The sequence below is a fragment of the Cucurbita maxima genome, unplaced genomic scaffold, assembly GCF_002738345.1.
Source record: "Cucurbita maxima cultivar Rimu unplaced genomic scaffold, Cmax_1.0 Cma_Scf00022, whole genome shotgun sequence".
NCBI classification, from domain to species: domain Eukaryota; kingdom Viridiplantae; phylum Streptophyta; class Magnoliopsida; order Cucurbitales; family Cucurbitaceae; genus Cucurbita; species Cucurbita maxima.
In genome coordinates, this window is record NW_019272038.1 from 1,510,487 (window position 1) to 1,523,085 (window position 12,599).

At 31.9% G+C, this 12,599-nt stretch overlaps 4 protein-coding genes across 5 annotated transcripts; 2 read left to right on the forward strand and 2 right to left on the reverse strand.

Annotated features, from left to right (window-relative positions):
• Window positions 1–4,680: 4,680 nt before the first annotated feature.
• Window positions 4,681–5,633, forward strand: LOC111496617. The gene is made up of 2 exons (XM_023147113.1): window positions 4,681–4,749; window positions 4,809–5,633. The coding sequence occupies exons 1-2, from the start codon at window positions 4,681–4,683 to the stop codon at window positions 5,631–5,633; spliced, it is 894 nt and encodes a 297-aa protein (XP_023002881.1).
• A 628-nt stretch (window positions 5,634–6,261) lies between these two features.
• Window positions 6,262–6,791, forward strand: LOC111496375. The gene has a single exon (XM_023146798.1). The coding sequence runs from the start codon at window positions 6,430–6,432 to the stop codon at window positions 6,628–6,630; it is 201 nt and encodes a 66-aa protein (XP_023002566.1). The 5' UTR covers window positions 6,262–6,429; the 3' UTR covers window positions 6,631–6,791.
• On the reverse strand, window positions 6,786–8,413 carry LOC111496331 (putative peptidyl-tRNA hydrolase PTRHD1). Of its 2 annotated transcripts, XM_023146745.1 has the most exons (3): window positions 8,012–8,413; window positions 7,072–7,246; window positions 6,786–6,877 (listed from the first exon to the last, which is right to left on the reverse strand). In XM_023146745.1, coding segments are annotated over exons 1-3 (564 nt in total). In that variant the 5' UTR covers window positions 8,399–8,413; the 3' UTR covers window positions 6,786–6,875. The 2 variants fall into 2 exon arrangements, with proteins under 2 accessions (XP_023002513.1, XP_023002512.1); XM_023146744.1 differs by having other exon boundaries at window positions 6,856–7,246.
• A 1,218-nt stretch (window positions 8,414–9,631) lies between these two features.
• LOC111496305 lies at window positions 9,632–10,863 on the reverse strand. The gene is made up of 2 exons (XM_023146712.1): window positions 10,328–10,863; window positions 9,632–10,159 (listed from the first exon to the last, which is right to left on the reverse strand). Exons 1-2 carry the CDS (start codon window positions 10,672–10,674, stop codon window positions 9,757–9,759), a joined length of 750 nt encoding a protein of 249 aa, XP_023002480.1. The 5' UTR covers window positions 10,675–10,863; the 3' UTR covers window positions 9,632–9,756.
• Window positions 10,864–12,599: the final 1,736 nt, after the last annotated feature.

The window sequence follows — 12,599 nt, forward strand, 5'->3', positions numbered from 1 at the left end:
TTTTCGAGTTGATTCAGTCAAACAAATGTCAACCAAAAACCGAACCAAAATATCAAATTTCAAAAAAATTCAACTCAATATAAAAAAAAATCTAACTGAAACTAACATTTATGGTTTGGATTATGTAGTCTGAATTATCAATCATATAAACACTTTTAATTAAAAACATTTTAGAATAGGATAAAAATTATTAATTATTAAATGAAACTTGATTTTTTTTTTTCTTTCTTTCTTTTAGTATATTGTTAAAGTTTTTTTTTTATAGTACACATTTATATTTCTTTAATATAGAAGTTTTTATTCCAAAAAAGAAAAATAATTAAAAATAAATAAAAACTATAAATAGAAGGTGTATAAAATAAACCTTGTAAAGCCTTCAAATGTTGGATGGAAGTTAATGCATATTTGTCAAAATTTGGTGTAATTTCACATGCCCAAAGCGTGTGCCATAATTTACCAACCACGTGCTTTCATATATATATATATATATAATTAAATATATATATTTTAGGGAGAGAGCCCATTTATTGAGTCCATAATTAAATTTTCAAAAATGAAAAATTATATATAATAAATTAGTAAGCAAATGTTTGTTGTTCCTGATGAAAATTTCTAGTTTTGCCCTTCATTTCTATGAAGAGATATTCCATTTCATATTAAGTAGAGGGGTATATTAGGAATCCAAAAATACATTAAATTTTGACGTCATTGTAACTATCACACTTTTAGGTTTAAAGTGAAAGATATTATATTGTTGCAGAAACGGAAAGTGACCAGTTATTCTCGATACCTTATTGTAGTAAAATTATTTTTTTTAAAACTGAATAATATCATACTATCGAAGAAATATAAAGTGACTCGTCCTTCTCGATGTCCTGAACAAGTTGTTTGGTTTGAAGATTTTATTTAAGATACCTCGACATTTAAAAATATAATGTCCAAAAGTAAAAATTAATTGTGCCGTAAAAACACGAGAATATTATCATAATTTCATATAAATAAATATATTTATATTTGGTTGTGATTTTATTGTATTAGATAATTAATGGTGGGTGATTAATTTATTTTTAATGAGTTAAATTATCAAAATAATTTTAACCCACTAAAATTTAATTTAATTTACAACTTAATAACCATCCCTAATAAAATTATAATAATTAGTACACATCATAATTTTAATAAATAAGTAATCACATTTATTTAATATTTTCTTAGAAATAAAGTAAGTAAACATTTTAATAAATTAAATAATTAATTATATTAACATTATTAATTTAATATCAATTAGTCAATTAATTAACTAATTAGATAAAATCTTCCTTAAGAAGAAAAGGTTGATATCTAAAAATAATTTATTTCGAGATAAACGGTTGAAAAGTGTGTCCCGAGCATGAATTTAGCTCGTCAAAGTCTATTTCCATCCAACAAAACGAGCCCGAAAGAGAAATTTTCAAAACCGGGAAAGAGAGGATGAAATATATTAGGTAAAGGGCAAATGTGGGACATAGAATAAGGTAGGTGACATCATTAATTAGTACATAATTAGAAGAATGAAAAGAAAAAATTAGGCTGTAAAGTGGTAATGAATTATATATATATATATATATATTCAAGTTTAAGCTGTCATCTTCCATTTTCCATTGGGTCCAATTAACATATACTTTATTTTTCTTTTTTCTTCAATCAATGTTTTTAAATTAATATAAAGTTGACCCACTAATATATATATATATTCTCCTTTATTTCATCATTAAATAATTTATTAAATAATATTATAATATTGAAAATGATATAGTTAAAAAATACTTTTAAAAAATTGATGGTTCCTGTCTATGTCATTACAATGAACCTTCTTTTTTGGTGGTTCGGTTATAATAACTTCAAAGTCAAACGTAGTTGACTTGAAACAATCCTATATTGGGTGATCTCGTAAACGTTTTACTAATAAGCATTGACAACAGAACGTGCTAAAATGACTCGTGTTGGTCAGTGAGACAGTCTTCACTCTTATAAAGATATTCTTAAACATTATTTTTCTCGGTAACTTAAACTATAAGGGTATTTTTTAATATTTAATTCACATTAAATATTAATTAGTTAATTTAATAATTTTGTATTTGAAATCAAAATTCTAATTATTTAGTTTTTAGGGTTTAAATTATACAAAATTCAAATTTTGTTTAAAATAAAAAAGAAAATATTTATTTATTTATTTTGCTAACTCATTTTTATTAAATATTTTGAAATATGGATTTAAAATTTTGGAGTGTAACAAATAATAAAAAAAACGACTAAATAAAATTAAATTATAATTTTAAGGTAAGAAAAAAAAATTATCTTGCAATATAATTGTATTTAAATATATATATTTTAAATCACAATAAATTAGATACGACTTTTTTTAATAAAAGAAATCACATTGGGGGAGGGGGCCACGTCTTAGCATATTTGATGCTGATGTGGAAATTAATTAAATGTCTATTTCTATCAGACAAGATCAGTTATTAATTAATTAATTAATCTTAAATTTTAATGAAAATTTCAAGATGGAACGTGCCTTCCTCAAATTAGCAAAACAAATAATAAATAAAGTTTTTTTTTAAATAAAAATATAAAAATCAAATTTTATATATATATATATATATATATATATATATATATATATATATATATATATATATATATAAATGGGAATGTCATAGTCATGACCTTATGCTATTAAAATACTATGTATAATAAATTATAGTTTACATTTTATAAATAATTATTGAAGTGTTAATTAGAAATTAAAAAATTTTAAAATAATATATTTCATACATAATTTTATTTGACTTTTAAACCTAAGTGTGGTTATTATAAATGAATATAAATAATTCTTAATCTACCGGTATTTAATAATATAAGATATATAATTTAGCATTCTATCGAATGATGCTAACGAAGCCAAGAGGTCCATCCCTACTCACCATGAGTTAGCCCGAGATGCAACCCTAACACATACATTAGTTTGGGAGAGAGACTAATCACATCGTTAAGATACACAATTTATATGTACTTAGCTCGAATCTGCTTCATTGTAGCCTTAGTATTAGAGAACATTAAACCACACCCGTGTGAGACCTAATCTCGTAGGTCTGCTCGTACACGTTTGACAAGAACAAGGAAGTTGGTGCTTACTTGTTAGGCTAGATTTACCCAAACACTCATAAACATGCATTCAACATGGACATTTATAGCATATCTAACGAGCAAATTTGAGAACAATTCATATGATTAAATCATTATAATCAAGTATCTTCATGTAAGAGCTCAAGCCCACTACTAGCAAATATTGTCCACTTTGGCCCGTTATGTATCGTCGTCAGCCTCACAGTTTTAAAACGCGTATGCAAGGGAGAGGTTTTCACACCCTTATGAGTGTTTCGTTCTCCTTTCCAACCAATGTAGAATCTCACAATCCACCCCCTTGGAGGCCTAGCGTCCTCATTGGCATACCACCCAATGTTTGACTCTAACATCATTTGTAACAGCCCAAGTTCACCACTAGCAGATATTATCCTCTAGCCTCTTACATATCACTATCAGTCTCACGGTTTTAAAACGTGTATGCTAGAAGGAGGTTTCCACACCCTAATAAGGAATATTTCGTTCCACTCTCCAAACTAACGTGGAGATTTCACACTTCATCCTAGAGAAACGCTAACCAAGTAGGTAATTGTAAACTCGTTTTAATTTGAAACATTGTTGAACTCCAAACATAGCCATATCATTAAGAACGAGTCGGTTCGATTGGGTACTTTTCGAAATTATATTAAACTATGAGGAAGTTTTGTTATTATTAAGGTTTGGGAAGGTTAAACACAAGAATTTAAGACATGGTTGGAATGTTTTTCCAAAAAATGAGGAGAAAACAAAGTAAGAAGAAGAGGACGAGGTCACAAATCTTTGTTGTGTTTGAAAAAGTCAACCATTGTTAATGGTAGACTTTAATGGGGATGTTTTCTTCCCCAGAAAAAAACATAAATAAATAAATAAATAATTGAGGGAAATTGGCCTTCATTGGATCCTCTCCATCAAACAAAAACTTTCAAATTTGTTTCCTTGCCTCTCCTTTTCTTGCTCTCTCGTCAACGTCAGGATCGAACCTTCAAATTCAAGAACGGTAATAGATATCTTATCTGTTGGGTTATGTTCGAGTTCGTTTTCTGTATGTTTCCTTTGCTTTTGAGGTTTCTGGTAGATTTTCGTTTTTTTTCTTTTTTCATACATTAAGATACTTGTAGTTATCGAGAAACTTGGATTTATGTAGTAAATGTTATTGAAGCTCTCGGGTAATTTTTGTTTGGATGGTTTGAGTTTATGATCGGTAAAAGCTATCGTGTTCGAATATCCGCTCAATATAGGTAATGATTAAATGCTCAAAGGAAAGGAGCTGAATGGCAACAAATAAAGCAAAGGACAGCAGCGGTTTGGGGAAGGAGAGGAAGATCACAGCTCCAAGTTCTCTTACTATTCCTAATACTTCAACCAAGAGAACTCCAAAATCATCTCCCAGAGGACACTCAACTGATCACAAATTATCTTTTTCGTCTTCTTTTTCTTCTTCCTCTGCCGCTCATCTTTCGACGCTCGCCGAGAAACATGTTCCGAACTATCTCAAGTCCACGGCCAGCTCCCGCCATGAACATAGCAGCTTCAAATCAACCAAGAAGTCTGCAGTCCCTGCTCCGATACCTGAGGGCAAGGCAGGTTTGAATAGAAGAAGATCTTTCGACAAACCCCCTTCGACTGCACCGCGTTTGGATAAGCCATTTCGATCGCCTGGACCGAGGAATAGGGTGAGTAATTTTCCAATCCGATCGTCCTCTTTTGGGGCTAAATCCACCAACGCGGTTATCAGTTCTGCAAAGGTTGGTTTGTTGGAGAGATCAGGTTCCAGAAACACCAAAGGGGGAGGAGGGAAGCTACAGATTCAACCAGTTCAGAGTTTGAGAAGTAGTAGTAATGTAAAGAAAAGCTTGAAGAGAGAATCTAGCAATGCTGCATCAGCGGAAATGGTTCACAAGACCAAGAATTCTGTCGAACATGTTGATCCGAGTCCTTCGTTCGTTCTCGGCATGAACGACGAGGAGTTGAAGAAGATCGAGTACGAACTCGACCCTTATCTTCCTGATCCAATGCCAGAATTCAGCAAAGAACTTAGAACTGATCACGTGGAAAAGAATGCAATTTTGGATAAAGAAGAAACTCCACAGGCAGCTGCCGCCAAATCATTAGAACAAAATGAAGGGGAAACAGAGGAAGGAGCCAGAAAAGAGGAGAACCCAGAGAGAATTGGAGTAGAAGAAGAGGAAGTTGTTGCTGATGCCGTTGAGGAAGAGAAGACCGAGACAGATCCCGATCACGATATCGATCCCGATCAAGTAGGTGGGGAAGGAGGCATTGTTTTAGATAAGGAGGGTGGAGCGGGTGGGGCAAAACCACGACAAGGAGGAGCGGGGAGAGCTTCGGCGGTGTACAATGATGTGATAGAGGAGACAGCAAGTAAGCTGTTGGAGAAGAGGAAGAACAAGGTAAGAGCATTGGCTGGGGCATTTCAAACAGTCATTGACTATGAATCTTCATCCAAATGATTCATAATTCTCCATTCATTAATTTACCTTTTTCACAAGGGATTGATCGTTTCTGAATTTCATCCCTTACATTTTTTTTTTCTGTCTATTCAAATTGTTGTATTTAATTACATTATTTTTCAAGAACTTTGTATAAATGTGAGGATAGTTTTTTTTTTTTTTTGGTTTGGGTTTGAGCAAATTTTGAAATGGTTACACACTACTAATCCCCATTGCTACCTAATAAACCAATTAAAGTACCTAAAGCAATTCAATGAACTCAAAGAAGCCAAAAGGTTTGGTCAAAAGTCCAAACGAATTATTGTCCCAAGAAAGGGCTTGATCATCGTGGACATACGCAGCACCTGCTTTACCTTCACCTATCGTGAAAAGAAAAGTTCCCTTACGATAGGCCCTCCCATCTCCCGAACGTCCTTCGTACAAAATAGTACAATAAACCAACAAGACAAGAATGGACTCATCAGATGGGCGGTCAGGGAAACGAACTATTTCATTTGTGTCACCTACCAAGGGAAATGATCAAGGAATTCTCTAGAGAATGAGCCACAATTTCTTCTCAAGATGGTATAAAAGTCCCCGTTTGAACTTTCTTTTCTTCAAGACATTACTTTTCTTCTTCTTTTACGAGTGGGTCTCAACTCTCAAATTCCATGAACTTTCTTTCCTTCTTCTCTCTCTCTCTCTATAAATCCATCTCTCTGATCTTCAAAGTCCACCACTACTTTCCCAACCGGACTTTTCACCCAAAACCCAAAAGCAGGGAATCAGAAAGCAAGAACCCAAAGGAAAAGAAGAGATGTGTTTGGTGTTTGTGTGTGATGAGGACCAGAGGATCCTGTCGAGGCAGCCAGCTCCAGGGGCATGTCCCTACTGCAGAGGCACGATCCAGGCCACCGACGTAGAAACCAAATGGAGGTTCTGTTTCCTCCCTCTCTACTGGAAAACTAAACGCAAGTTCAATTGCACCAGCTGTACCAGAGACCTTGTTATGCAGTAGAAACACTGTTATCTTACAGATTTGTTCTTTTCCATGATCTTTGAAGTTTAGATGGGAGTGACCCATCTTATCTTCGTTTTGAGATTATGATCAGTGTTTGTGTAATAATCTCCTACTATCTTAAAAAGAGATATACTGATATACATACCTTGAGATTGCTAGAGAATTTTGACCTTTCTCCACGTCTCTTCTATGATTATGAACTACTGTGTATGCTGCATGATCTCTATAGAAATAGATTGCAGTTCTGGATTCAAAACGTAGAATGAATTAATCAGATTTTAACATGAACTAGAAGAGGTGCATAAAAATAATCAGCAGCCCTTTTAACGTCGAATTCACGAAAGCCGTTCTTCTCTCTCACTTTTTTGAGTTGGGCAGGGTAGTTGTAAAGGAAATTACTGCTCATCAATCCTTAAAATTTAATACTCCATCACTTACAGAGTTTCAGCTTTTTAAAAAATGGTGATACAACTGATTTGGGGTAGGGCTTTGAGGCAAGACATGTTGGAATGTTCTCTGGCTGTTCTACCCACAGTTTATGGACGATTGAATTTGCTTTAAGTTTCTCCGATAAGTTAACGATCTGAGTTTCTCCCTTCACCTCGAGAGTAACCTACAAAACGAAAAAGTGATATAAAGTCAGCATGATAATTCCCAATTCGGGGACCAAAAAGTCCAGAGCGGCATACGGGATCAATGAAATATAAACACCAGTAATTTCAAATTAACTTGCACGAGATGGTAATCTGAAACGCAAGGACATTTCCAAAGTCCATTTGGTAGCTCAATCGTTTTGAAAACTTGAAACGAAGAGAGTTTGCATTAAAATGGAGCTGGTTAAACAGGCTGTCATGCAAAATGGCGGTTAACCATGAAGAATACTTGAAAATTAAATAAAACTAAAAGAAAATGAACTAACAGAGATATGAAAGTAATGAGCTGTCCTTGACCTCCGACTAGGGTGGAGATTCTTAAGTATATGACCATTAGGAGGAAAAATGAAGACATTCAGCTCCATACGAGCAAGATTGATTCAAACTTCAGAATAACAAAAATGTATTTCCTCGGACGGAAAAAAACGCGAACCGTAATAAAGAAAAAGACGTCAGATAGATAATTGTCCTAAAATGTTAGACACGTAACGAAAGAAATATTGAAGATCAGCTCGACAGATAAAATGTTCTTCCCCAACTACAACCGCAGCACGGAATTTCCAAATTGCTGAAAAATGTTTCATCTGTCAACCTTCAGAACCGACATAACAGAGCACCAAGACAGAAAAATTTCAGCATTTCAACAAACAAGAATCAAAACTATGGAAGCATACTGTATAGTACGAGTTCGATGTACTACCGTTGAAAATAAAAGTTCGGCTAACCTTGTGCATAGAATCGATATTTTGGGGACTACAGTACTCCGAAGTGTGAGGATCGTCTTTATTCAACCAAATGGCGGAGACTGAAGCATGGCATCCCTGAGTCACAACACTTCCGAGCGGCCACGAATCGATCAGATCTCTCCGTAGCACCACGTACTGAACCAAAACGTCGGCGGCCTCCTCCGCCTTCGCTCCGCCGTCGTCTAGTGGAAGAACAGAATTACTTTCAGCAGATTCACTCATAGAAGCCGAGCTAAATGAAATGGAATTCCAATTCCAAGAGAGGAGACAAATTGAAGAAGGTAGCCAAACCCTAGCGTTCGAACACAGCCTCGCGGAATTCGAAATGGAGAATGTAAATCGAGATGCTGAAATCACCGATGCCATGATATCTCAACACACAGGAAGCAAATGAAGCCGTCAGTCCAAAAAATCTATTGGGCCTTTTGGGCCTGAGTGGTGGACTAGCCATTATGCCCAAGCCCAAATGAGGCCCAAAGTATTTTATGACGTCATAATTATAGAAGGGATATTAGCGTACGTGTACTTGTTTATACCATCTTTGTATACTATGCATAATAATGGAGTTTTTAAATATTTCTTTTGAATTTAAATTCCAACACTATTTTTATTTTATTTAAGTCATTTAAAATCAAAACTCTAAATATTAATTAATTTATAGCTTATTCCAATTTTTTTTAATCATCAAATATCCACGTCATTTATGTCCAAGTCATTGCTCAATTATTTTAGGAAGTAAGTTTTAATTTATTATTTTTTCCCCCAACAAACAAACATAATTGAAAAAAAAAACCCCAAATTTCCAACAAATCAAAATTGAAATTATCTTATCTTATCTTTTGGTTCCAAAGTTTCAAATCAATACCTAATAAAAGAAGAACAATATTCAAACTTTTTATTGAATTTCTTGAGTGGATTTGACTCCTATTGATGTTGATTACTCGTTCAATTTATTTATTTATTTATTTTTAAAAGAAATAGAAGATTAAGATCGAGTCAAGAAGTTTTTTTTCTTTGACATTTTACACCATACTTTGTTTTGTAAAATCATTTATCGAAAGCGAGCACGACTTAACTGACTGGATTATGACACATCTGCTATCAACCAATGAGTCTGAGATTTAAATATTTCTAAAGGCGTACGGATACCATAGATCAAAAGCGTATTAGTCATTTTTAAAGTTGAAGAGAATGAAGTGTTCAAAAAATTCGATCAACCCAACTCAACCTATGCAGGTTGAGTTAGGTTACGAACATATTTTGGTTTAAAATAAATAAAAATTCTATAAATTGATTTTGTAAGAGTTTCGTTAAGATGGGATGAAGTTGAATAAAATCATATAATTATTATACGGATATTTATTTAATTTTATAATTATTTTTTATTATTTATTCTCCCATACTTTTAAAAATATTTTTTTTTAACTATTTGAAAAAATAAAATTTTAAAACATACATTGGAATTTTCAATTGCAAATATTAAACAAACCAATCCAAACAAAAAAATTAAAAGAAAGGATAAATATTTATTTTTGCTCTAATTTATCCCTAAAAAAATATACAGAAATTAAGATTGAAAAAAAGAAAAAAAGAAAAAACTTTATATTGGATAGGTGTGTGCAAATTACAATAGATAATAGGAGAAAATAAAATTAAGGAAGAAAAAAAAAAACAAATAACCAAAAAAAAAAAAAGAAGAAGAAGAAAAAAGCTAAGGCTACGGATTAATGTTCTTGTGGTTGATCATGGTGCCGCTGTTGCAGATCCGCCAGAGAAAAGCATCTCGACTTAAAGCTCATAAACCGTCTTCGATGAAAATCTGAAACTATTTTTATTTTCGGTTCTTCATCTTCAACTTCATTATCTTCCGAAGAATATGAAGCAGGTGATTTTTTTTCTTCTTCGTCGCCATCATCATCATCTACTTCTCTGAGCGCTAACAGAGGCATCGACTTAGGGTTCGGCCAGGTGTAGAACGACGATTTCTTAGCCAATTTTGACGCAATCAAAATTCTTCTTCTCTTATTGAAAGAGTTTTCAGGTTTCACAATGTCTTTTACTGATTTCGCCTCTGCTAGATTCGCAAACGATTTCAATTTTCCAGAAAAGTGACTCGATAAGCCTCTCCTGCTTTAAAAATGCAATGAAACTCAAATTGAGACCAGCAGATTGAAGAGGAAAACGTCTTTTAGCATTTTAATCGAATCGAGTGATTGAAGTTTTCTCAATCAATTAATCGATCAAACAACAAAGGAAGAAAACGAAAAGAAACGGTAAAACTAAATTCGGACTCACTTAATCGGAAGAGACTCTTCCAACGATCCGAGAGACGCGAATCCTGAATCCAGTTTACTCCGAACCTCCTCCTCATGATCTCCACCAGTGGACGAAATGCTCTCATCCTCGCTCTCATCACCATCAGGAACTCCGATCGAGGAAGAGGAATCAGAACGGTAATCGATTTCATCCTCCGGAGCTTTACGGACAGCGTAAGTTCGGAAAGAATTGAAACAGTTCCAAGGCGAATCAAGAGCATGTTCCAGCGGCGGCGGAGGCGGAGAAGCAGCGGTCCGATCTCTGACAAAAGACGAAGAAGAGGCAACCTGGATGGTGAAAGAGGGAGGACCGATGAGAACCTCCATGAAGGCGAAGATAAAGAATCGTACGGAAGTGGAAGCGTCGGGAGGCCTTCTTCTAGCGCTCGCCGGCGAAGACTTCGCTGTCGGAAAACGTTGGATAAAGGGATAGTGATGGCCCTAACAGAGAGAGAAAGAAAGATGAACAGAGTGGAAGGAGAAAATACGATCCATAAAAGAAAGGACTGTGAGAAAGGAAGCAACTGATTATTATTATTATTATTATTATTAACTTCAAATATTAAAAAACAAATAACAATTTAAAAAATACTATTTGCTCTCAATTTTAATTATTTTTAAATTACAAATTGGCCAATATAATTTCTAGATGATAATTATTAATTTTGTTGGTATAATAATTCAAAATTTTAGTTTATATATTTAAAACAAAAAATCTACTAAATAATATATTTTTTTAACATAATTAACTTCAAGGTGAAACTTGTAATTTAACATTATTTAATATTTTTAAATTAACTTAATGCATTATAAATAAAAAATTATGGCTAAAAAATTCAACCCTACCCCTCATATTTCTAATATTATATTAATAAAATAATAATAATAATAGCACATCCACAATTTTTATAAGTAATTCAATTTTTTATTAATTTTTTAATTGTTTTTTAATAATATGAAAATATAAATTTAAATAAAATTAATGGTATTAATTTTATTTTTGAAAGTTCTATTTTTTTAATTAATAATTATGGTTTCATTTATAGATTAAAAATAAGGATATTTTTAAATTTTTGTAAATATTAATTAAAATTTTACAATTTAAAAAAATATTTTAAAAATAAAATATAAGGCTTCGTCCATAAAGTAAGAGTATATTTAAAAAAATATAAAAAATTTAGGTAGAAAATATATAGTTTTGGAGTATTTTTTATTATTTATTAATTTAGCAACAAAAAAAAAACACACACACACACACCAAAACGGTGCCGTATTACCCGGAATGGATTTTTGACTGGTTCAAGATGACGTGGCAAAGTGGGGCCCAAGAAAAAACGTTATCGTGTTTGCTTTAATTGGATAAAATAAAAAAGGGTCCCACTTTGTTGATATATTTAAGTAATCTTTTTTTAATTCAAATGAAATTCTAATTAATATCCATATCACCGTACCCGGATTTAAATAGGAATATAATTATAGCCTAATCCTATTCAATAAATAAACATTTAAATTGAAATTTAATTCCTTTTTGTTTTTGTTTTCCTTTTTAATTTTAATTAAGTAGCTTTTAAATATACTCTTTCTATATAAAAAAATTAACAATTTTCAAAACTTTTTAAAACGTCTCTAATTTTAAAAATTGCCTAAAAAATTTATAAATTTTTAATTTTATTTCAAATGAGTTAAATTATCAAATTATTTTTTAATTATTTAAAAAAATTATACTTATCCCAACTAACTAAAATTTATGGTAATAATATTTTTTAGACTTTTTTAAAGTTTAAATATATTATTTTAGATAAATAAAAAATTTTAAGATATTTTTATTAATGTAAAATAAAAGATAATTGGATAATTAAAAAATTGGTTTATGGCTAAATAGATACCAATTAAAGTTGAAGAATGCTTATCCACTAATATTTGTCTTTTTTTTTTCTTTTTTTAATTTTTTTATGGGTATAATAATCAAATCTACTTTTGCCCACTGATTTTTCTTCTAAAGAATTTTATATTGAATTAAATATTAATTTCAGTCAAATTCTAGAAGATAAGATTTTGTGTCTTTCTATATATATATATATATAGATAGATATATAGATATATTAATAATATTGTGTAACCCTTCCTACTACGACTCACTTGGTACTTTTAAGAGCAAAATCTATTCATACTGACCAACTCGAGTACTTTTATGATGCTTCTTCCTCTACTATGGTCACGTTACTTATTCAGTAGTTTTAAGAGTGGAGACC